The 24,814-nt window shown below is 45.9% G+C and overlaps 2 protein-coding genes and 1 long non-coding RNA gene across 3 annotated transcripts; 1 reads left to right on the top strand and 2 right to left on the bottom strand.

Annotated features, from left to right (window-relative positions):
* The first annotated feature begins 2,803 nt into the window (after window positions 1-2,803).
* LOC126991608 (uncharacterized) lies at window positions 2,804-3,654 on the top strand. Its single transcript, XR_007745695.1, has 4 exons — window positions 2,804-2,910; window positions 3,033-3,276; window positions 3,399-3,459; window positions 3,521-3,654. It is a non-coding gene; the product is annotated as an uncharacterized LOC126991608 (long non-coding RNA).
* Window positions 3,655-5,116: 1,462 nt separating this feature from the next.
* Window positions 5,117-18,563, bottom strand: LOC126991604 (uncharacterized histidine-rich protein DDB_G0274557-like). The gene is made up of 3 exons (XM_050850306.1): window positions 18,476-18,563; window positions 17,267-18,017; window positions 5,117-5,365 (listed from the first exon to the last, which is right to left on the bottom strand). The coding sequence occupies exons 1-3, from the start codon at window positions 18,561-18,563 to the stop codon at window positions 5,335-5,337; spliced, it is 870 nt and encodes a 289-aa protein (XP_050706263.1). The 3' UTR covers window positions 5,117-5,334.
* Window positions 18,564-19,970: 1,407 nt separating this feature from the next.
* LOC126991606 (protein doublesex-like) lies at window positions 19,971-23,268 on the bottom strand. Its single transcript, XM_050850308.1, has 2 exons — window positions 22,457-23,268; window positions 19,971-20,277 (listed from the first exon to the last, which is right to left on the bottom strand). Exons 1-2 carry the CDS (start codon window positions 22,891-22,893, stop codon window positions 20,247-20,249), a joined length of 468 nt encoding a protein of 155 aa, XP_050706265.1. The 5' UTR covers window positions 22,894-23,268; the 3' UTR covers window positions 19,971-20,246.
* Between the last annotated feature and the right edge of the window lie 1,546 nt (window positions 23,269-24,814).

Genomic DNA, 24,814 nt, shown 5'->3' with positions numbered 1-24,814 from the left:
TTGTTTTTTCCTTATCTATTGGCTGAAATACAATCTTTCTTTAAAATATATTAATAAAAGATAATGGTTTGTAATTACAGCGCTCATGAATGAAAGTTTTATGTTGCCATCAACGGAAATCTTTATATATTGTCCACAGAGTCAACCTTTACAAATGAGTGTTTGGTAATCACTCGACACTCCGTCACCCTCAGCCTTGCCCTCAGCCTTGTAAGATAAAGGTACAATGGGGACGCGTTATAGCCGCGCTCATCACAATCTCGCTGGCCCCAGAGCCTGCAGCGGGGAAGAACCATTACCCCGGGACACAGGGCCAGTGTGACGTGCGGGTAATCACTGTTTATCTTCACAATGTTACCGTAGATGTTACAACCAAATCAACAAAACAGAAGTTAACCTTTCCAGGAGCGCTACAAGTAATTCGTCTATCTATTCAGTGCTTTGGTCGCTGCTTCGCTCAGAACATATCGGACTCAGCGAGGCACAGAAAAACTTATTATTTTGCCATAGTGAAAAAAGTTTTCATGTGTCACAGAGGGGAAAGCTAAGTTTGATTAGTGCCATATACACAGACGTCTATCAGAGAATAAAATAGTTTGAACCACAAACGAAGGTACACTGGAACACACTGTCGGTTCTTACTATGACAACTTTCCTCTCTAGCAGGTCGGTATTCCCTGACGTTTCCGCCTCTCACGTCAACTACTTCCAAAGCCCGGAAAACACATCAGACGGGTCCTGATGAGTGTTTTCATAGGTTCACGGCAGCCTACAAAAGAAGGGTCATCAAACTACCCGTGGAAGTGCCCAAAACTCCCACGAAAGCCGTGACAGACACGCCAGATATGTTTGCTTGGACGCCTAAATGTTTAAGAATATGGCCCTCGGGTTCTGTGTGAACGCGTTGACAAGCGCTTAGGCCTATCAATGTGGTAGCAATATAACTGATACCACTGCCTTGAACTCACTTTTCCTGGGGCCAAACCTGTAAGCCAGCACACCTGTCACCACGGGCCGGTGCCGTCACCCTACCTCAGCAAGCTGCCGCAGGAGGGGAATGACGACACACAGAAATACGGTGACGCTGCAAAGGTTAGTCTGTTATGGAGGGTTTGGTGAGCAGCAGAAAAGACAACAATTTTATCTGTTTTCATTTAGTGGTGCTCAGGACGCTGCTTGCTTTGCCTCAAAATAAAGAATAATTAATGTCATAAGTGTTGGCACTGTAGTGATGATAATGGGTAACAGTTGAAGCTCTCATAATGGACCCGAGTTGTTGCCCTCGGTGAATCACGTATCAAGGTATCGCATCCTCATGTCAGTTGTCTTTGTACAAACTCAATCCTGTTTTGTACTGCCATTAACCCGTCCGCTGCGATTGGCACGGATTTCGCCTTCACTGGTAGCCTGGCAACATATGCTATAGGTCTTTCTTTGCCTCTGTGGTGGATAGTGGAGTGTTTGCCATGTGGTATTGGTATGCTAGATTTCCCCTCCCAAGGTGCAGAACTTTATATTTTTCTTCACTGAATTGTAGCAGCCACTTTTTCTTACACTCCTGTATAGCTTGGTGATGTCTTCTTGTAGGAAATCTGCAGTCAAGGGATTAACTCCAAATTATGTTCATCCCACACAGGTGCTGGTGGTTCCCTCAGCCCAAGGAGACTTGAGCTTCCTGTCACACACAGAAGACGCCCCTCGGCCTGCCCGGGCTCGCAGACACAGGCTGAGAATTGCCTCTAACCCCCCAGCAGGTCAGTAGCCCTCCACCTCAGCCCTCAGTGATACACACACTGAACTTGCCTCTAATTTAAGTTGCCTCTTGTCTCATACTTATTTATAGAAGATAAGAACACTAGTCTTTCACTCCAAGATGTGTTTTTGGAAAATAAATTAATGAAGAGGAGGCGCAGGTCCACCAGTAACGGCCCTCCCCCCTCCCAATGCCTTAGGACGAGAAGTAACGCTCAGTGTGCCTTGCCCAACCAGTGGCCTTACACAATCAGGTACTCCTGGCTTCCTGCCCAGCCTTCCACCACTCCTTGAGGGGAGGACCCGGCCTTTGTTGAGTGGTTGTGCTGCTCTACTGCAGTAACATTATTAGCTGTCGTAGAGGTTGTGGGTCTACAGTAGCTGTGGGTTCTGCTTGTAGATGTTTTCCTGTTAGTAAGTCACTCTTGTATTTTGAAGATTGGGTGTCCAGCGGCTGACCTGTTTAGTCTAGTCATTGTTACATTGTGCCTTCCATGCTGTTCTGTGCAAAACAGTGGCTGTGTATTGTGCAGGACTATGCACATCAACACACCTCAGAGGCCACAGCCAAGGTTTACTACAAACAGATAACTTTGTTGTCTGTAAGACCTAAGGAAGATGTTTTATTATCAAGACAGTGGTTATTGTACAAGAGATCATCACAGGCAGATTCAGTGTGTAATGTTATAAAGCAGATACACATCCTGTGCTGCAGCAGAGCAATTATCTAGTCACACAAGGTCCTATACTTTTGTCTAGTCATATGTAGAACAGTTAGATACATGTACTAACCTAAGTATTGTTTATAAATAAGTACCTGAAGAGTGTATGCACTCACCCTTCTACATGTACTAACACCTTCACGGAGAACTTGCAGTAGTTTTATATAACAACATACAGGTGCTCCACACTAGGTCTGGAGAAGTAGTTACATGGGACAGTTTTATATAACAACATAACGGTGTTCCACATCAGGTCTGGAGAAGTAGCTACATGGGACAGTTTTATATAACAACATAACGGTGTTCCACATCAGGTCTGGAGAAGTAGCTACATGGGACAGTTTTATATAACAACATAACGGTGCTCCACATCAGGTCTGGAGAAGTAGTTACATGGGACAGTTTTATATAACAACATACAGGTGCTCCACATCAGGTCTGGAGAAGTAGTTACATGGGACAGTTTTATATAACAACATAAAGGTGCTCCACATCAGGTCTGGAGAAGTAGTTACAAGGGACAGTTTTATATAACAACATAACGGTGCTCCACATCAGGTCTGGAGAAGTAGTTACATGGGACAGTTTTATATAACAACATACAGGTGCTCCACATCAGGTCTGGAGAAGTAGTTACATGGGACAGTTTTATATAACAACATAACGGTGCTCCACATCAGGTCTGGAGAAGTAGTTACATGGGACAGTTTTATATAACAACATAACGGTGCTCCACATCAGGTCTGGAGAAGTAGTTACATGGGACAGTTTTATATAACAACATACAGGTGCTCCACATCAGGTCTGGAGAAGTAGTTACATGGGACAGTTTTATATAACAACATACAGGTGCTCAAAATCAGGACTGGAGAAGTAGTTAAATGGGACAGTTTTATATAACAACATAACGGTGCTCCACATCAGGTCTGGAGAAGTAGTTACATGGGACAGTTTTATATAACAACATAACGGTGCTCCACATCAGGTCTGGAGAAGTAGCTACATGGAACAGTTTTATATAACAACATACAGGTGCTCCACATCAGGTCTGGAGAAGTAGTTACATGGGACAGTTTTATATAACAACATAACGGTGCTCCACATCAGGTCTGGAGAAGTAGTTACAAGGGACAGTTTTATATAACAACATAACGGTGCTCCACATCAGGTCTGGAGAAGTAGTTACATGGGACAGTTTACAGCCAATACAGCAGTTTGTCAGCTCCCAAACCAAACACAGAATATAAAAAGGAGGAGGGAATTTTAGGAAACTTTATAGTAAATCTCTTTATTAGTACCTGGTATTGAGTATAAATAACGGATCATTGTGGGGAATATGGTTTGGTTTGGGCGCTGACAGTGACTGTGTTGGACTGTCGACCTGGCCAATAGACAGTAACATCTGTAAGGCAAACAAACCCTTCACAAGTGACTGTTTTCTAACCCCTGACAGTTTACTTTTTATATATGTCAGGAAGTGGTGAGCAAGCATTATTAACTACTACAAAATCATAACACAAAAGGCCAAAGAAAGTGTTCATTCAATTCAACATGGAGATATTAAAAGTAAAACCGGTTAAATAGGTGACGAAATATATCACCTTGAGGAATGCCTCCTCTACCAGCCAAAACCTGCTGCAGCATTCATCAACCATTACATTTACTTGCTTACATTACATTTACCATCAACATTTACATTTTCTGGCTGCTGGAAAGTCACCATAATCAGAAACACGGCCACTAACACACCGTGACTTAACTTAACACAGGCAACACGCTGTAACACAAGGCTAAGTAACAATCCGGTGCACTAAGGTCACTATTCTCAAACACATCCTTCTCTTACCTCAGTCATTTCTAAAGGCCAAGGAAGAGGTTAAACACGTCATCTTGAGTGTTTCTTTACCTTCATGGTGCAGGAACTTCGCCAGACTACCACCAGGTCATAAAACTACTACCACTGGAAATGCCCACAAATCCCCTGAAAGCCTTGTTAAATGTGTGTGCTTGGCGCTGAAAGTTTACGAACATGACCCTAAGGCAGTGGGGCAAGGAACGGTGTGTGCTTGTTGCCCAGCGTCCAGGAAAGAGTTTGTGCTGCTGTCCAAGTGTTATCAGCTGTAATGATGCTGTTTGTGACCGTCTGTGTGCCTTTGGACAAGAAACAGATTATGCGGCAAACCAAAAGACTCCTAGTGGTAGTTTTCTTATCGGCGCTGTCCCCTCCTATAAAAAGTACAGGAATTCAGGAACCTTACTTAAACTTACTTAAGCCTTACTTAATAACAGAACGCGGATTCAGTTGGTTCATGACAGTATCTAAGCTCCATAGTCAGCATGGTCAAGGTGAATTATAGGAATCTTTATTATACACATTACTTTTATTTTTTATTTTTATCAAAGTGTGTCCTCTGGTGGTGCTGGTACGAGGGACACTGAGTGGTTCATTGAGACCATTTTCCACGACTACTGTCCCTTGCCGTTATATTATAGGAATCTTTATTAAACAAACCAGTGTCTTCATCTATGGGTGTGTCCTCTGGTGGTGCTGGTACGAGGGACACCGAGTGGTTCATAGAGATCGTTCTCCACTACTACCGTCCCTTGCCGTTCCCATGTAGCACCAGGGTTGGCAGGTCCAGGGAGAGGCTCATACAGGTTGCTCTCCACGACGTATACTTGTTGCTGGTCATCCCTGGCTCTGGTGGGGTTTACAGGTCCAGGGAGAGGTTCATACAGGTTGTTCTCCACGACGTATACTTGTTGCTGGTCATCCCTGGCTCTGGTGGGGTTTACAGGTCCAGGGAGAGGTTCATACAGGTTGTTCTCGATGACATAGTCTTGTGTGGGTGTGGGTGGGTCAAGCTGGTGATGATACTGGACCCCCATGACTGTTGATCAGTTGTTATAATAGTCATTAACAGTAGTAGTAGTAGTAGTAGTAGTAGTAGTAGTAGTAGTAGTAGTATAATCATTCTTAAAAATTCTATATATTGTCATTTCTAGTATCACACACACACACACACACACACACACACACACACACACACACACACACACACACACACACACACACACACACACACACACACACACACACACACACACACTGATGCCCATAATATGTAAATTATATGGTGGAGAGAAATGAAGACCATGAGGAAAGTAGAAACTGAGAAGGACTTAAAAATACTCCGGGATGATCCAGACGGGACTCACGAATGGAACCAGTCATGGGAAACGAAATTCAAAGCAACAAAAGCAAATTATTGGCCGACAGTTGTAAGAGGCATCACTGAACTATTCATTGGGAAACTGACGGATTACAAGAACGAGAGGGGAGTGTAGGAGTTAAATGGTCACCCATCAGACACATTAATCACATCATCCACGAGGCCTTTAAGCTGAAGACATACTTTAGTGACTTTTTACGAAGAGAGGAAAAAACATGATGGCTCTTTTTTTTTACAACAAAGGAGGCAGCTCAAGGGCACAAAAAAAGAAAACAATAATAAAAAAGCCCGCTACTCGCTGCTCCCAAAAAAGAATCAAAAGAGGTGGCCGAAAGAAAGGTCAATTTCGGGAGGAGAGGTGTCCTGATACCCTCCTTTTGAAAGAGTTCAAGTCGTAGGCAGGAGGAAATACAGATGAAGGAAGATTGTTCCAGAGTTTACCAGCGTGAGGGATGAAAGAGTGAAGATGTTGGTTAACTTTTGCATAAGGGGTTTGGACAGTATAGGGATAAGCATGAGTAGAAAGTCGAGTGCGGCTGGGCCGCGGGAGGGGGGGAGGCATGCAGTTAGCAAGTTCAGAAGAGCAGTCAGCGTGGAAATATCGACAGAAGATAGAAAGAGAGGCAACATCGCGGCGGAATTTAAGAGGTAGAAGACTATCAGTAGGAGGAGGAGAGCTGATGAGACGAAGAGCCTTAGACTCCACTCTGTCCAGAAGAGCTGTGTGAGTGGAGCCTCCACACACGTGAGATGCATACTCCATACGAGGGCGGACAAGGCCCCTGTATATGGATAGCAACTGCGCGGGGGAGAAGAACTGGCTTAGACGATACAGAACGCCCAACCTCGAGGAAGCTGATTTAGCGAGAGAGGAGATATGAAGTTTCCAGTTGAGATTTTGAGTTAAGGATAGACTGAGGATGTTTAGTGTTGAAGAAGGTGACAGCTGAGTGTTGTCGAAGAATAGGGGATAGGTGTTTGGAAGATTGTGTCGAGTTGATAGGTGGAGAAGTTGCGTTTTTGAGGAATTGAAGGACACAAGGTTCCTTTTGCCCCAATCGGAAATGATAGCAAGGTCTGAGGTTAAGCGTTCTGCATCCTCCAGTCTGGAGTCGTGTACTTCCTGTTGAGAGGGTCTTCGATTGAAAGAAGATGAATAATGCAGAGCGGAGTCGTCGGCGTATGAGTGGAAAGGACAGTTTGCTATGGAAAGAAGATCATTGATGAATAACAGGAAGAGAGTGGGTGATAGAACAGAGCCCTGTGGAACGGCACTGTTGATAGGTTTAGGGGAAGAGCAGTGACCGTCTACCACCGCAGAGATAGAACGGCCGGAAAGGAAACTGGAGATAAAGGAACAGAGAGAGGGATAGAATCCGAAAGAGGGCAGTTTAGAAAGCAAAGACTGGTGCCAGACTCTATCGAAGGCTTTCGATATGTCTAGCGCAACAGAGAAAGTTTCACCGAAACGACAGAGAGAGGATGACCAAGAGTCAGTTATGAGAACAAGAAGATCGCCAGTAGAACGCCCCTTGTGGAATCCATACTGGCGATCAGATAGAAGGTTAGACGTGGAAAGGTGCTTTTGAATCTTCCGGTTAAGGACTGATTCAAAAGATTTAGATAGACAGGAAAGTAAAGCTATAGGGCGGTAGTTTGAGGGATTGGAACAGTCACCCTTCTTAGGCACAGGCTGTACAAAGGCATACTTCCAGCAGGAAGGAAAGATAGATATTGATAGGCAGAGACGAAAGAGTTTGACCAGGCAGGGTGTCAGCACAGAAGCACAGTTTTTAAGGACAATAGGAGGCACTCCATCAGGTCCATAAGCCTTCTGAGAGTTGAGGCCAGAGAGGGCATAGAAAACATCATTTGGAAGAATCTTAATAACAGGCATAAAGGAGTCAGAGGGGGGATGAGTAGGAGGAATATGCCCAGAATCGTCCAGGGTGGAGTTCTTACAGAAAGTTTGAGCGAAGAGTTCAGCTTTAGAGACAGATGAGACGGCAGTGCTGCCGTCAGGGTTAAGGAGAGGAGGGAAAGAGGAAGAAGTGAAATTGGAGGAGATATTTTTGGCTAGATGCCAGAAGTCACGGGAAGAATTAGAAGAAGCAAGGTGTTGACATTTTCTATTAATGAAAGAAGTTTTGGTAAGTCGGAGAATAGATTTGGCACGATTCCGGGCTGAAATGTAAAGATCAAAGTTAGCGGGAGTTCGAAGGCTCTGGAACCTTTTGTGAGCTGCCTCTCTATCTTTAATAGCACGAGAACAAGCATGATTAAACCAAGGCTTTTTAGCATGAGGAGTAGAGAAAGTACGTGGAATGTATGCCTCCATTCCAGAGACAATCACCTCTGTGATGCGCTGAGCACACACAGAGGGGTCTCTCTCCAGGAAGCAGTAATCATTCCACGGGAAATCGGAAAAGTACATCCTCAGGTCGTCCCACCGAGCTGAAGCAAAATGCCAGAAGCATCGCCTCTTCGGTGGGTCCAGAGGATGTACAGGAGCGATAAGACAGGATACAGAAATAAGGTTATGATCGGAGGAGCCCAACGGAGAGAACAGTTTGACAGAGTAAGCAGAAGGATTAGAGGTAAGGAAGAGGCCTAGAATGTTGGGCCTGTCTCCAAGACGGTCGGGAATACGAGTAGGGTGCTGAACCCACTGCTCTAGGTCGTTGAGGAGAGCAAAGTTGTAGGCTTGTTCACCAGGCTGGTCAGTGAAAGATGATGAAAGCCAAAGCTGGTGGTGAACATTGAAATCTCCCAAGATGGAGATTTCAGCAAAGGGAGAGTGAGTCAAGATGTGCTCCACTTTAGAGTTCAAATAGTCAAAGAATTTTACATAGTTAGTAGAGTTAGGCGAGAGATAAACAGCACAGATGTATTTAGTAATAAAATGACAATGAAGTCTTAGCCAAATGGTGGAAAATTCAGAAGAGTCAAGGTCGTGGGCACGAGAGCAAGTGTTGTCATTGCGCACGTAGGTGCAACATCCAGCTTTAGATTGAAATTTAGGATAGAGATAGTAGGAGGGAACAGAGTAGAGGTTGCTGTCAGTAGCCTCAGAAATCTGTGTTTCGGTGAGGAAGAGAAGGTGAGGTTTAGAGGAGGAGAGATGGTGTTCCATAGAATGAAAATTATTAGAACGAAGACCGCGAATGTTGCAGAAATTGATAAGGAGGAGGTTCGAGGAGTTATCAGGGCACTTCTCAAGTCGGCAGTCAGAAGGGGAGTCCTCCCTGTGGGAATTTATGGTCCCCCCCCCCAGGGCGGGGACTCCGAGGCGGTGTTTTCGTTAGCCATTTTGAATTTTGGAAAAAGGTGTGTGTGTTGTGTGAATGTAGTGTGGTGTAGAAAAAGAGAGGAACTGTCTTTTGAGAGCATGCTGAACTGCTCTCTGGTGTTGATGAGACAAAAGGGAAACGGTTAGTGAGGACATGGGAAGGGTCTTTGAAGGGCTTCAGCACCCTCCTCGCTTCCCATATATCCTCATCGGGAGTAGCTCACGCCCGTTCGGTAAGTGTTTTCCTACCTACTCCTCTTTTGCGCCTAAGAATTGAATATACAAAGCAGGAGAACGAAAAGTATAATGAAGATGGAGAGAATACAAGTAGTTAGTTACACAGGAAAAGGATGTAGCTGTTATTCTTAGAGGAGAGAGAGAGAGAGAGAGAGAGAGAGAGAGAGAGAGAGAGAGAATGGGTGGGATAGTTTAACAAAGGAACATGGAAAGGTTTGAAGAAGACAGACGAAGGATGGAATACAGTTTTCCACATCGAAGCTTTGAAAGGTCAAACAGCCTCGGCAAAGAGATCGTCAAATAAAAATAAATAAATAACTACAAAGCTACATAGGACAGCTGAGACTCGAAGCCCCAGGAGAGCAGCGCATTTCCGGCTGTGCTACGGTCTTTGTTCTCAGACGCCCCCGGTTCCCATATCAACTATTTCCAAAGGCCAAAAAGGAGGTCAGCAGGGGTTCTAATGCGTTCTTTTTAGGTTCATGGCACGGAAGAAAGGTCAAACTACAACCTGAGTTATAAAACTTCCCCTGGAAATGCCCAAAACTCCCTCGAAACCCTTGTCAAATACGTGTGCTTGGTAAAGGGGTTGGTATTCTCTGACGTTTTCGCCTCTCGCATCAGCTGTATTTCCAAAGGTCGAAAAGGAGATCAATGGGGTTTGCAAGGTTCTCTTTAGTTTCATGGTACAGAAGAGGGGTCAAGCTGCCGCCAGCCCGTAAAACTACTCGTGGAAATGCCCTAAACACCTGTATACGAAAGCTTTGTCTATTACGTGTGCTTGGACGCCGAAATTAATAGGGTTACGACAGGGTCATTCTTAAACATTTCGGAACACAAGCACACACATTTGACAAGGGTTTCGTAGGAGCTTCGGGCACTTACAGGGGTAGTTTTATGACCATTCTGGTAGTCTGACCCTTCTTCTGTGCCATGAACCTAAAAAAACACTCACTATAACCCGATTGATGTCCTTTTTCGGCCCTTGGAAATAGTTGATGTGAGAGGCGGAAGCGTCTGGGAATACCGACCTGTGACCTTACGTAAAATCCCAACAAGGAAAAGACACAATACTAACGTGATTCCGCTGATCTGCGTCTTCGTCGCCTGCGGCAGACCACCACCACCACCACCACCACCACTATCACCAGGAGTATCACCACCGCCACCACCGGCACCACTATCAGCAACACCACTGACGAAGACGAAGACGCAGATGTAGTGCTTTGGGTGGTGGTTGCAGGTGAGATACTGCCTGAAGGTGGCCTGAATGGAGGAGGCTTTTCGCAGATGTCCACAGGAGGGTGTGATGGCCTCGACACATTTACAAGACACGTTGTTCCTGGATGGTCACTTCTCCAATTTGAGGGCCCACGAGCCACAACACTCAAACCTCCAAGGGTCCACACACATGAGACATCATTATAGCGTGCACATGTCCTTCGGCAATAATCAGTAACCAGATCAAAGCGAATGAAGCAATATTCTAAACCAAGATTCCTCCACCAATAGTACATTGTTACGTTCACTTTCATCCACACCCACTTCTCTCCTGTGGCAGGGAAGCAAGGGTCAGCAGGGAACCAAGCTACGTGTTGAGCATTCCAATGATTTACTTTGACGCTGATCCCTCTAAAATCACTTCCCGGCTGCACGTACCCATCGCTCCGCACATCGTATCCTTCTGCATTGGAAGACATCACTTCGTCTTCTTCCGAGTATCCCACTTCTTTATCAGGGTAGCCACACCACTGCTGGGCCGAGGCTGGGTTGAGGGCGCCCCCAGCACCCAGAGCGAGCAAAGCAGCGACAATCACACCGGTCTGCACCATGGCGAGTGTATCTCTGTGTGTGGAGAAGCGAGCCAACGTGTTGAGCATGGGACAGGACATCCTCTCGACGACGTCTCGCACACACACGCTGTCATCTTTATTCACTGCTGCAACTATGAGGAGCTCGGGCCACCTAAGTAAAGAAAAGATTTTCCAACTTATACCACATTTTGGGAAATAATAACTCAATCTACGTAAAGCAAAACGGATAACACCTATTACTGTGTGGGCACCGAGCTCCCTCACGAGTTACTTCCCCTAATAACCCTAAGCGCTTACCCCATATACAGACTGTATAGCTCCTGTTTGTGTTTTGTTTTTTCCTTATCTATTGGCTGAAATACAATCTTTCTTTAAAATATATTAATAAAAGATAATGGTTTATAATTACAGCGCTCATGAATGAAAGTTTTATGTTGCCATCAACGGAAATCTTTATATATTGTCCACAGAGTCAACCTTTACAAATGAGTGTTTGGTAATTTCTCGACACTCCGTCACCCTCAGCCTTGCCCTCAGCCTTGTAAGATAAAGGTACAATGGGGACGCGTTATAGCCGCGCTCATCACAATCTCGCTGGCCCCAGAGCCTGCAGCGGGGAAGAGCCATTACCCCGGGACACAGGGCCAGTGTGACGTGCGGGTTATCACTGTTTATCTTCACAATGTTACCGTAGATGTTACACATCATCATGTCAGTTGTCTTTGTACAAACTCAATCCTGTTTTGTACTGCCATTAACCCGTCCGCTGCGACTGGCACGGATTTCGCCTTCACTGCTAGCCTGGCAACTTATACTATAGGTCTTTCTCTGCCTGTGTGGTGGATAGTGGAGTGTTTCCCATGTGGTATTGGGATGCTGGACTTCCCCTCCCAAGGTGCAGAACTTTATATTTTTCTTCATTCAATTGTAGCAGCCACTTTTTCTTACACTCCTGTAGCTTGGTGATGTCTTCTTGTAGGAAATCTGCTGTCGAGGGGTTAAATCCACATCATGTACATCCCACACAGGTGCTGGTGGTTCCCTCAGCCCAAGGAGACTTGAGCTTCCTGTCAGACACAGAAGACGCCCCTCGGCCTGCCCGGGCTCGCAGACACAGGCTGAGAACTGCCTCTAACCCCCCAGCAGGTCAGTAGCCCTCCACCTCCACCCCCTCAGTGATACACGCACTAAACTTGCCTCTAATTTATGTTGCCTCTTGTCTCATACTTATTTATAGAATATAAGAACACAAGTCTTTCACTCCAAGATGTGTTTTTGGAAAATATTAATGAAAGTACATTGACCTTACTAAGCTTTATATTTCTGCAATCCGTACATTGTGTTATCAATATTGGTTGCATATTATTTAAGCACCATCAGTGTAGAGCAGGATTAAAGTTTGTTGAGTTTGTTCCTGGATATGTACCGGAATGATTCTTAATGCTTTTCAATTACATTCAGGATCAGATACTGTGTGTGTTGCCCTTTGGTGTTCTGAAAGCTGAATCTAACCATTTGTCTTCTCTTTACTTTCAGCAGTTAAAAGAGAAGACGAGGCGCAGGTCCACCAGTAGCAGCCCCCCCCCCCCTCCCAATGCCTTAGGACGAGAAGTAACGCTCAGTGTGCCTTGCCCAACCAGTGGCCTTACACAATCAGGTACTCCTGGCTTCCTGCCCAGCCTTCCACCACTCCTTGAGGGGAGGACCCGGCCTTTGTTGAGTGGTTGTGCTGCTCTACTGCAGTAACATTATTAGCTGTCGTAGAGGTTGTGGGTCTACAGTAGCTGTGGGTTCTGCTTGTAGATGTTTTCCTGTTAGTAAGTCACTCTTGTATTTTGAAGATTGGGTGTCCAGCGGCTGACCTGTTTAGTGTAGTCATTGTTACATTGTGCCTTCCATGCTGTTCTGTGCAAAACAGTGGCTGTGTATTGTGCAGGACTATGCACATCAACACACCTCAGAGGCCACAGCCAAGGTTTACTACAAACAGATAACTTTGTTGTCTGTAAGACCTAAAGAAGATGTTTTATTATCAAGACAGTGGTTATTGTACAAGAGATCATCACAGGCAGATTCAGTGTGTAATGTTATAAAGCAGATACACATCCTGTGCTGCAGCAGAGCAATTATCTAGTCACACAAGGTCCTATACTTTTGTCTAGTCATATGTAGAACAGTTAGATACATGTACTAACCTAAGTATTGTTTATAAATAAGTACCTGAAGAGTGTATGCACTCACCCTTCTACATGTACTAACACCTTCACGGAGAACTTGCAGTAGTTTTATATAACAACATAACGGTGCTCCACATCAGGTCTGGAGAAGTAGTTACATGGGACAGTTTTATATAACAACATACAGGTGCTCCACATCAGGTCTGGAGAAGTAGTTACATGGGACAGTTTACAGCCAATACAGCAGTTTGTCAGCTCCCAAACCAAACACAGGATATAAAAAGGAGGAGGGAATTTTAGGAAACTTTATAGTAAATCTCTTTATTAGTACCTGGTATTGAGTATAAATAACGGATCATTGTGGGGAATATGGTTTGGTTTGGGCGCTGACAGTGACTGTGTTGGACTGTCGACCTGGCCAATAGACAGTAACATCTGTAAGGCAAACAAACCCTTCACAAGTGACTTATCTAACCCCTGACAGTTTACTTTTTATATATGTCAGGAAGTGGTGAGCAAGCATTATTAACTACTACAAAATCATAATACAAAAGGCCAAAGAAAGTGTTCATTCAATTCAACATGGAGATATTAAAAGTAAAACCGGTTAAATAGGTGACGAAATATATCACCTTGAGGAATGCCTCCTCTACCAGCCAAAACCTGCTGCAGCATTCATCAACCATTACATTTACTTGCTTACATTACATTTACCATCAACATTTACATTTTCTGGCTGCTGGAAAGTCACCATAATCAGAAACACGGCCACCAACACACCGTGACTTAACTTAACACAGGCAACACCCTGTAACACAAGGCTAAGTAACAATCCGGTGCACTAAGGTCACTATTCTCAAACACATCCTTCTCTTACCTCAGTCATTTCTAAAGGCCAAGGAAGAGGTTAAACACGTCATCTTGAGTGTTTCTTTACCTTCATGGCGCAGGAACTTTGCCAGACTACCACCAGGTCATAAAACTACTACCACTGGAAATGCCCACAAATCCCCTGAAAGTCTTGTTAAATGTGTGTGCTTGGCGCTGAAAGTTTACGATCATGACCCTAAGGCAGTGGGGCAAGGAACGGTGTGTGCTTGTTGCCCAGCGTCCAGGAAAGAGTTTGTGCTGCTGTCCAAGTGTTATCAGCTGTAATGATGCTGTTTGTGACCGTCTGTGTGCCTTTGGACAAGAAACAGATTATGCGGCAAACCAAAAGACTCCTAGTGGTAGTTTTCTTATCGGCACTGTCCCCTCCTATAAAAAGTACAGGAATTCAGGAACCTTACTTAAACTTACTTAAGCCTTACTTAATAACAGGACGCGGATTCAGTTGGTTCATGACAGTATCTAAGCTCCATAGTCAGCATGGTCAAGGTGAATTATAGGAATCTTTATTATACACATTACTTTTTTATCAAAGTGTGTCCTCTGGTGGTGCTGGTACGAGGGACACTGAGTGGTTCATTGAGACCATTTTCCACGACTACTGTCCCTTGTCGTTATATTATAGGAATCTTTATTATACAAACCAGTGTCTTCATCTATAGGTGTGTCCTCTGGTGGTGCTGGTACGAGGGACACCGAGTGGTTCATAGAGATCGTTCTCCACGACTACCGTCCCTTGCCGTTCCCATGTAGCACCAGGGTTGGCAGGTCCAGGGAGAGGTTCATACAGGTTGCTCTCCACGACGTATACTTGTTGCTGGTCATCCCTGTCTCTGGTGGGGTTTACAGGTCCAGGGAGAGGTTCATACAGGTTGTTCTCCACGACGTATACTTGTTGCTGGTCATCCCTGTCTCTGGTGGGGTTTACAGGTCCAGGGAGAGGTTCATACAGGTTGTTCTCCACGACGTATACTTGTTGCTGGTCATCCCTGGCTCTGGTGGGGTTTACAGGTCCAGGGAGAGGTTCATACAGGTTGTTCTCCACGATGTATACTTGTTGCTGGTCATCCCTGGCTCTGGTGGGGTTTACAGGTCCAGGGAGAGGTTCATACAGGTTGTTCTCCACGACGTATACTTGTTGCTGGTTATCCCTGGCACTGGTGGGGTTTACGAGGCCTCCGAGTGGTTCATACAGGTTGTTCTCGATGACATGGTCTTGTGTGGGTGTGGGTGGGTCAGGCTGGTGATGATACTGGACCCCCATCCCTGTTGATCAGTTGTTATAATAGTAATAGTAGTAGTAGTAGAAGTAGTAGTAGTAGTAGTAGTAGTAGTCAGGGTCAAAGGAGTAGTAGTAGTAGTAGTGGTAGAAATAGTAGTAGTAGTAGTAGTAGTAGTAGTAGTAGTAGTAGTAGAAGTAGTAGTAGTGGTAGAAATAGTAGTAGTAGTAGTAGTAGTAGTAGTAGTAGTATAATCAGTTTTTAATAATTTTACATACGTATTATCATTTCTAGTATCACACACACACACACACACACATCCGCTCCGCTAGCTTATACCGCTCCTGTAGCTCAATGGTTAAAGCGCCGTGCTGCAAGGCTACACGGCCAAACAGGCGGCGGTTCGAGCCCCGCTCTGGCCGGATTCTTTCCGAAGACTAGGAGTGGTTACTGTCCCCCCTTGAGCAAGGGGGATGGGGTGTGTGGTGTGTGAGGTCCTGGCAGTACCCAGAGATCGACGATAATGAGCACTTGCTCGTGTCGGGAGGGTACCGCTGGCGAAAGCGAGTCCAACTCGTGATCAGGCCGTGGTGAATTACACACACACACACACACACACACACACACACACACACACACTGATGCACATATTATGTTCCTGGTTTACGTAAATTATATGGTGGACAAATGAAGACCATGAGGAAAGTGGAAACTGAGAAGGACTTAAAAATGCTCCGGGATGATCCAGACGGGACTCACGAATGGAACCAGTCTTGGGAAACGAAATTCAGGGCAAGAAAAGCAAATTATTGGCCGACAGTTGTAAGAGGCATCACTGAACTATTCATTGGGAAACTGACGGATTACAAGAACGAGAGGGGAGTGTGGGAGCTAAATGGGTGGGGGGGGGGGGGGATTCAGCCTGATCTGTCACCCATAAGATACAATAACCAGGTCATCCGCGAGGCCTTTAAGCTGTAGACAGACTTGAGTGAATTTTTGCGAAGAGAGGAAAGAAAAAACATGATGGCTCTTTTGCGCCTTAGACTTGAATATACAAAGCAGAAGAACGAGAAGTGTAATGAAGATGGAGAGAATACAAGTAGTAAGTTACATAGGAAAAGGATGTGGCTGCTATTCTGAGAGAGAGAGAGAGAGAGAGAGAGAGAGAGAGAGAGAGAGAGAGAGAGAGAGAGAGAGAGAGAGAGAGAGAGAGAGAGAGAGAGAGAGAGAGAGAGAGAGAGAGAGAGAGAGAGAGAGATTAACAAAGGAACATGGAAAGGTTTGAGAAAGGCAGACGAAGGATGGAATACAGTTTTCCACATCGAAGCTTTGAAAGGTCAAACAGCCTCGGCAAAGAGATCGTCAAATAAAAATAAATAAATAACCACAAAGCTACATATGACAGCTGAGACTCGAAGCCCCACGAGAGCAGCGCATTTCCGGCTGTGCTACGGTCTTTGTTCTCAGACGCTCCCGGCTCCCATATCAACTATATCCAAAGGCCATAAAGGAGGTCAGCAGGGGTTCTAATGCGTTCTTTTTAGGTTCATGGCACAGAAGAAAGGTCAAACTACAAGCCGAGTCATAAAACTTCCCTTGGAAATGCCCAAAGCTCCCTCGAAAGCTTTATCAAGTGCTTGGACGCCGAAATTGATAAGGTTAATTAAGGTCATATTTTTAAACATTTAGGAACCCAAGCACACACATTTGACAAGGCTTTCGTAGGAGCTTCGGGCACTTCCAGATGTAGTTTATGACCCTTCTGGTAGTCAGTCTTCTTCTGTACCATGAACCTAAAAAACACTCACTATAACCCGATTGATGTCCTTTTTCGGCCCTTGGAAATAGTTGATGTGAGCGGCAGAAGCGTCTGGGAATACCGACCTGTGACCTTACGTAAAATCCCAACAAGGAAAAGACACAATACTAACGTGATGCCGCTGATCTGCGTCTTCGTCGCCTGCGGCAGACCACCACCACCACTATCACCAGGAATATCACCACCGCCACCACCGGCACCACTATCAGCAGCACCACCGACGGAGACGAAGATGGAGATGACGCAGGGGACGGGAAGGGATCTGTGGCTGTGGTTGTTGATGTCTTTTCCGTAGTGGTTGGGGTGGTGGTAATCGTGGTTGGGGTGGTGGTAGTCGTGGTTGGGGTGGTGGTAGTCGTGGTTGGGGTAGTGGATGTCGTGGTTGGGGTGGTGGTAGTCGTGGTTGGGGTGGTGGATGTCGTGGTTGGGGTGGTGGTAGTCGTTGTTGGGGTGGTGGTAGTCGTGGTTGGGGTGGTGGTAGTCGTTGTTGGGGTGGTGGTAGTCGTGGTTGGGGTGGTGGTTGTCGTGGTTGGGGTGGTGGTAGTCGTGGTTGGGGTGGTGGTAGTCGTGGTTGGGGTGGTGGTAGTCGTGGTTGGGGTGGTGGTAGTCGTGGTTGGGGTGGTGGTAGTCGTGGTTGGGGTGGTGGTAGTCGTGGTTGGGGTGGTGGTTGCCGTGGTTGGGGTGGTGGTAGTCGTGGTTGGGGTGGTTGGGGTGGTGGTAGTCGTGGTTGTAGTCGTGGTTGGGGTGGTGGTTGTCGTGGTTGGGGTGATGGAGGTCGTGGTTGTGGTTGTGGTTGTCGGAGTCGTGGTTGTGGTGGTGGTTGTAGGTGGGATAGTGCGTGAAGGTGGCCTGAATGGAGGGTTCTCACAGGTGTACTCAGAAGGGAGCGATGGACTCGACCCCACATTTACAAGACAATATGTTCCTGGATAACCACTTTTCCAGTTTGAGGGCCCATGAGCCACAACACTCAGACCTCCAAGGGACCGACATTCGCCACGCTCATGACGAGTGCATTTCCTTCGGCAATAATCAGTAACCAGATCAAAGATAATGAGGCAATATTTTATACCACGATTCCAGCCTTCGTGCTTTGTTACGTTCACTTTCATCCTCGCCCACTTCTCTCCTGTGTCAGGGAAGCAAGGGGCAGCAGAGAACCAAGCTAACTTTTGAGCATTCCCTTGATTTACTTTGACGCTGATCCCTGCAAAATCTCTCCCCGGCTGCACGAACCCCTCGGCCCACGGATTGTTTCCTACTGCAGTGAAAGACATCACTTCGTTTTCTTCCGAGTATCCGACTTCTTTATCAGGGTCGCCACAGTCCTGCTGGGCCGAGGCGGGGTTGAGGGCGCCCCCAGCACCCAGAGCGAGCAAGGCAGCGACAAGCACACCGGTCTGCACCATGGCGAGTGTATCTCTGTGTGTGGATAAGCGAGCCTACGTGTTCAGCATGGGACAGGATATCCTATCGACGACGTCTCGCACACACACGCTGTCATCTTTGTTCACTGTTGCAACTATGAGGAGCTCCGGCCACCTTAATTAAAGATTTTACAACTTATACCACATTGTTCCAAATAATAACTCACTCTATGTAAAGCAAAACGGATAACACCTAATGTGTGGGCACTACGGGTTCCCTCACGAGTTACTTCCCCTAACCCTCAGCGCGTACCCCACATACAGACTGTATAGCTCCTGTTTGTGTTTCGTGTTTTCCTTATCTATTGGGTTGAAATACAATCCTTCCTTAAAATATGTTAATAAAAGATAGTGGTTTGTAATTACAGCGCTCATGAATGACAGTTTTATGTTGCCATCAATTAGAATCTTTATATATTGCCTTAATCAGAAACACGGCCACCAACACACCGTGACTTAACTTAACACAGGCAACACGCTGTAACACAAGGCTAAGTAACAGTCCGGTGCACTAAGGTCACTATTCTCAAACACATCCTTCTCTTACCTCAGTCATTTCTAAAGGCCAAGGAAGAGGTTCAACGCGTCATCTTGAGTGTTTCTTTACCTTCATGGTGCAGGAACTTTGCCAGACTACCACCAGGTCATAAAACTACTACCACTGGAAATGCCCACAAATCCCCTGAAAGCCTTGTTAAATGTGTGTGCTTGGCGCTGAAAGTTTACGAACATGACCCTAAGGCAGTGGGGCAAGGAACGGTGTGTGCTTGTTGCCCAGCGTCCAGGAAAGAGTTTGTGCGTCTGTCCAAGTGTTATCAGCTGTAATGATGCTGTTTGTGACCGTCTGTGTGCCTTTGGACAAGAAACAGATTATGCGGCAAACCAAAAGACTCCTAGTGGTAGTTTTCTTATCGGCACTGTCCCCTCCTATAAAAAGTACAGGAATTCAGGAACCTTACTTAAACTTACTTAAGCCTTACTTAATAACAGGACGCGGATACAGTTGGTTCATGACAGTATCGAAGCTTCATAGTCAGCATGGTCAAGGTAAATTATAGGAATCTTTATTATACACATTACTTTTTTATCAAAGTGTGTCCTCTGGTGGTGCTGGTACGAGGGACACCGAGTGGTTCATAGAGATCGTTCTCCACTACTACCGTCCCTTGCCGTTCCCATGTAGCACCAGGGTTGGCAGGTCCAGGGAGAGGTTCATACAGGTTGTTCTCCACGACGTATACTTGTTGCTGGTCATCCCTGGCTCTGGTGGGGTTTACAGGTCCAGGGAGAGGTTCATACAGGTTGTTCTCCACGATGTATACTTGTTGCTGGTCTTCCCTGGCTCTGGTGGGGTTTACAGGTCCAGGGAGAGGTTCATACAGGTTGTTCTCCACGATGTATACTTGTTGCTGGTCTTCCCTGGCTCTGGTGGGGTTTACAGGTCCAGGGAGAGGTTCATACAGGTTGTTCTCCACGACGTATACTTGTTGCTGGTCATCCCTGGCTCTGGTGGGGTTTACAGGTCCAGGGAGAGGTTCATACAGGTTGTTCTCCACGACGTATACTTGTTGCTGGTCTTCCCTGGGTCCAGTGGGGTTTACGAGGCCTCCGAGTGGTTCATACAGGTTGTTCTCGATGACATAGTCTTGTGTGGGTGTGGGTGGGTCAAGCTGGTGATGATACTGGACCCCCATGACTGTTGATCAGTTGTTATAATAGTAATAAGTAATAGTAATAGTAGTAGTAGTAGAAGTGGTAGTAGTAGTAGTAGTAGTAGTAGTAGTAGTAGTAGTAGTAGTAGTAGTAGTAGTAGTAGTAGTAGTAGTAGTGGTAGTAGTAGTAGAAGTAGTAGTAGTAGTACTAGTAGTAGTAATAGTAGTCAGGGTCAAAGGAGTAGTAGTAGTAGTAATAGTAGTGGTAGAAGTAGTAGTAGTAGTAGTACTTAGTAGTATTAGTAGTAGTATTAGTAGTAGTAGTAGTAGTATGATCAGTTTTTAAAAGGTTTATATACGTATTTTATCATTTCTAGTATCACACACACACACACACACACACACACACACACACACACACACACACATACATCCGCTCCGCTAGCTTATACCGCTCCAGTAGCTCAATGGTTAGAGCGCCGTGCTGCAAGGCTACACGGCCAAACAGGCGGCGGTTCGAGCCCCGCTCTGGCCGGATTCTTTCCGATGACTAGGAGTGGTTACTGTCCCCCCTTGAGCAAGGGGGATGGGGTGTGTGTGGTGTGTGGGGTCCTGGCAGTGCCCAGAGATCGACGATAATGAAAATGAACTTGCTCGTGTCGGGAGGGTACCTGCTGGCGACAGCGAGTCCAACTCGTGATCAGGCCGTGGTGTATTACACACACACACACACACACACACACACTGTTGCCCATAATATGTTCCTGGTTTACGTAAATTATATGGTGGACAGAAATGAAGACCTTGAGGAAAGTGGAAACTGAGAAAGACTTAAAAATACTCCGCGATGATCCAGACGGGACTCACGAATGGAACCAGTCATGGGAAACGAAATTCAATGCAAAAAAAGCAAATTATTGGCCGACAGTTGTAAGAGGCATCACTGAACTATTCATTGGGAAACTGACGGATTACAAGAACGAGAGGGGAGTGTAGGAGTTAAATGGTGGTGGTGGGGGGGTGACTCAGCCTGATCTGTCACCCATAAGACACATTAACCACATCATCAGCAAGGCCTTTAAGCTGTAGATAGACTTGAGTGACTTTTTGCGAAGAGGTGAAAAAACACGAAGGGTCTTTTGCGCCTTAGACTTGAATACACAAAGCAGGAGAACGAAAAGTGTGATGAAGATGGAGAGAATACAAGTAGTTAGTTACACAGGAAAAGGATGTAGCTGTTATTCTGAGAGAGAGAGAGAGAGAGAGAGAGAGAGAGAGAGAGAGAGAGAGAGAGAGAGAGAGAGAGAGAGAGAGAGAGAGAGAAAGAGAATGGGTGGGATAGTTTAACAAAGGAACATGGAAAGGTTTGAAGAAGACAGACGAAGGATGGAATACAGTTTTCCACATCGAAGCTTTGAAAGGTCAAACAGCCTCGGCAAAGAGATCGTCAAATAAAAATAAATAACTACAAAGCTACATAGGACAGCTGAGACTCGAAGCCCCAGGAGAGCAGCGCATTTCCGGCTGTGCTACGGTCTTTGTTCTCAGACGCCCCCGGTTCCCATATCAACTATTTCCAAAGGCCAAAAAGGAGGTCAGCAGGGGTTCCAATGCGTTCTTTTTAGGTTCATGGCACAGAAGAAAGGTCAAACTACAACCTGAGTCATAAAACTTCCCCTGGAAATGCCCAAAACTCCCTCGAAACCCTTGTCAAATACGTGTGCTTGGTAAAGGGGTTGGTTTTCTCCGACGTTTTCGCCTCTCGCATCAGCTGTATTTCCAAAGGTCGAAAAGGAGATCAATGGGGTTTGCAAGGTTCTCTTTAGTTTCATGGTACAGAAGAGGGGTCAAGCTGCCGCCAGCCCGTAAAACTACTCGTGGAAATGCCCTAAACACCTGTATACGAAAGCTTTGTCTATTACGTGTGCTTGGACGCCGAAATTAAAAGGGTTACGACAGGGTCATTCTTAAGGATTTCGGAACCCAAGCACACACATTTGACAAGGCTTTCGTAGGAGTTTTGGGCACTTCCAGGGGTAGTTTATGACTCTTCTGGTAGTCTGACCCTTCTTCTGTGCCATGAACCTAAAAAACACTCACTGTAACCCGATTGATGTCCTTTTTCGGCCCTTGGAAATAGTTGATGTGAGAGGCGGAAGCGTCAGGGAATACCGACCTGTGACCTTACGTAAAATCCCAACAAGGAAAAGACACAATACTAACGTGATGCCGCTGATCTGCGTCTTCGTCGCCTGCGGCAGACCACCACCACCACCACCACCACTATCACCAGGAATATCACCACCGCCACCACCGGCACCACTATTAGCAGCACCACCGACGAAGACGCAGATGACGCAGGGGACGGGAAGGGATCTGTGGTTGTGGGTGTTGATGTCTTTTCCGTAGTGGTTAGGATGGTGGAAGTCGTGGTTGTGGTTGTTGTAGTCGTTGTTGGGGTGGTTGTAGTCGTGGTTGGGGTGGTGGTTGTAGGTGGGATAGTGCGTGAAGGTGGCCTGAATGGAGGGTTCTCGCAGATGTACGCATCGGTGGGCTGTGGAGTCGACACCACATTTGCAAGACACGTTATTCCTGGATGGTTCCTTCTCCAATATGAGGGCCCATGAGCCACAACACTCAGATTTCCAATTAACTGACATACGCCATGGCTATCACATGTCCATTGGCAGTAATTTGTGCTCAGCTGGAAGCGAGCGAAGCATACATAAGGATATGAATTGTGAGTCGACGGTGTTTTCCTGTAGTATAAGTACTTTACCTCCACTCTCAGCGGCACCCACTTCTCTCCTGTGTCAGGGAAGCAAGGGTCAGCAGGGAACCAAGCTACGTGTTGAACATTCCCTTGTTTTACTTTGACGCTGATCCCTCTAAAATCACTTCCCGGCTGCACGTACCCCGCGCTCCACAGATTGTATCCTTCTGCACTGGAAAACATCACTTCGTCTTCAGAGTACCTCACTACTTGATCAGGGGCGCCACAGACCTGCTGCTGGGCCGAGGCAGGGTTGAGGGCGCCCCCAGCACCCAGAGCGAGCAAGTCAGCGACAATCACACCGGTCTGCACCATGGCGAGTGTGTCTCTGTGTGAAGAGAAGCGAGCCTACGTGTTTTTTTTTTTTTTTTTTACAACAAAGGGCACACAAAAAAAGAAAACAATAATAAAAAAAAGCCCGCTACTCGCTGCTCCTAAAAAAGAAACAAAAGAGGTGGCCGAAAGCAAGATGGGACAGGATATCCTCTCGACGATAACAGGACGTCTATAGGTCACACAGAGGTAAACACACAGGCTGCCATCTTTGTTCAGTGTTGCAACTATGAGGAGCCCGGCCAAGCCACCTTAAAGAAGAGATTTTACCACTTATATCACGTTCTGAGGGATAACAATTAACTCAGTCTATTTATCTAAGGCATAATGGGTAATATTGTATGGGCACTTCCCCCCCCCCTTGAATCTCCTCATATAGGCTACATACTGCTGTTTGTTTTTTTGTTTGATTTTCCTCATCTATCCTCTATCTCATCTGTCTATCGTTATCTATCGTTATCTATCGTTACCTGTCTACTTCTTACTTATCTATCGTTATCTTTCCTCAAAATATATCAATAAAAGGTAATGATTTAGTTGTAGAGTTATATTTCTTCGGGAATGAAGGTGTTACAGATCACCAACAAGAATCTTTAATATTGTCCACAGAGTCAACCTTTACAAATGAGTGTTTGGTAATCACTCGACACTCCCTCACCCTCAGCCTTGCCCTCAGCCTTGTAAGATAAAGGTACAATGGGGTAGCGTTATAGCCGCGCTCATCACAATCTCGCTGGCCCCAGAGCCTGCAGCGGGGAAGAACCATTACCCCGGGACACAGGGCCAGTGTGACGTGCGGGTTATTACTGTTTATCTTTACAAGCTTATTTTATCCAACAACCAAATCAACAAAACAGAAGTTAACCTTTCCAGGAGCGCTACAAGTTCGCCTGTCTATTCACTGCTTTGGCCGCTTCTTCGCTCAGAACATATCGGATTCAGCGAGGCATGGAAAACATATTATTTTGCCCTAGTGAACAAAGTTTTCATGTGTCACAGCGTGGAAAGCGAAGTTTAAGCAGTGAAAAAAATAAACTTGAATCACAAATGTGCAGTGAAAAATACCGTCTGTTCGTAAGTTTGTTCCCATCTAGGTCAATATTCTCAGGTTTATGTGAGCGCGTTAACAAGAGCTTAGGGGTATCAGTGTAGAGGCAAAATGACTGAGAATTGTATTATCAAACGCTTCAGGTTTTTGTTACGACTATTTTTTAAGGTCAGAGAGGAGCTACGTCGAGTTGTCACGAGTGTTTTATCCCGTTCACAGCGCGGAGGCCTTACAAAACTACCGCCGGGCTCAGGAAACCACCCATGGGAACCCCGACAACTTCTGCGAGCCTTTCGAAATTGATCTACTAAGCCTTCGAAGGGTTATTAATATGGAGCTACGTTGGTTTTCATGAGTGGGTTTCCCGTTCACAGCGCGGAGGCCTTACAAAACTACCACCGGGCTCAGGAAACCACCCAACCCTGGA

Source organism: Eriocheir sinensis, unplaced genomic scaffold (assembly GCF_024679095.1).
Source record: "Eriocheir sinensis breed Jianghai 21 unplaced genomic scaffold, ASM2467909v1 Scaffold305, whole genome shotgun sequence".
Classification (NCBI taxonomy): Eukaryota; Metazoa; Arthropoda; class Malacostraca; order Decapoda; family Varunidae; genus Eriocheir; species Eriocheir sinensis.
Note: the sequence above shows the minus strand (reverse complement) of the source record. Positions and strands in the feature narration are given on the sequence as shown.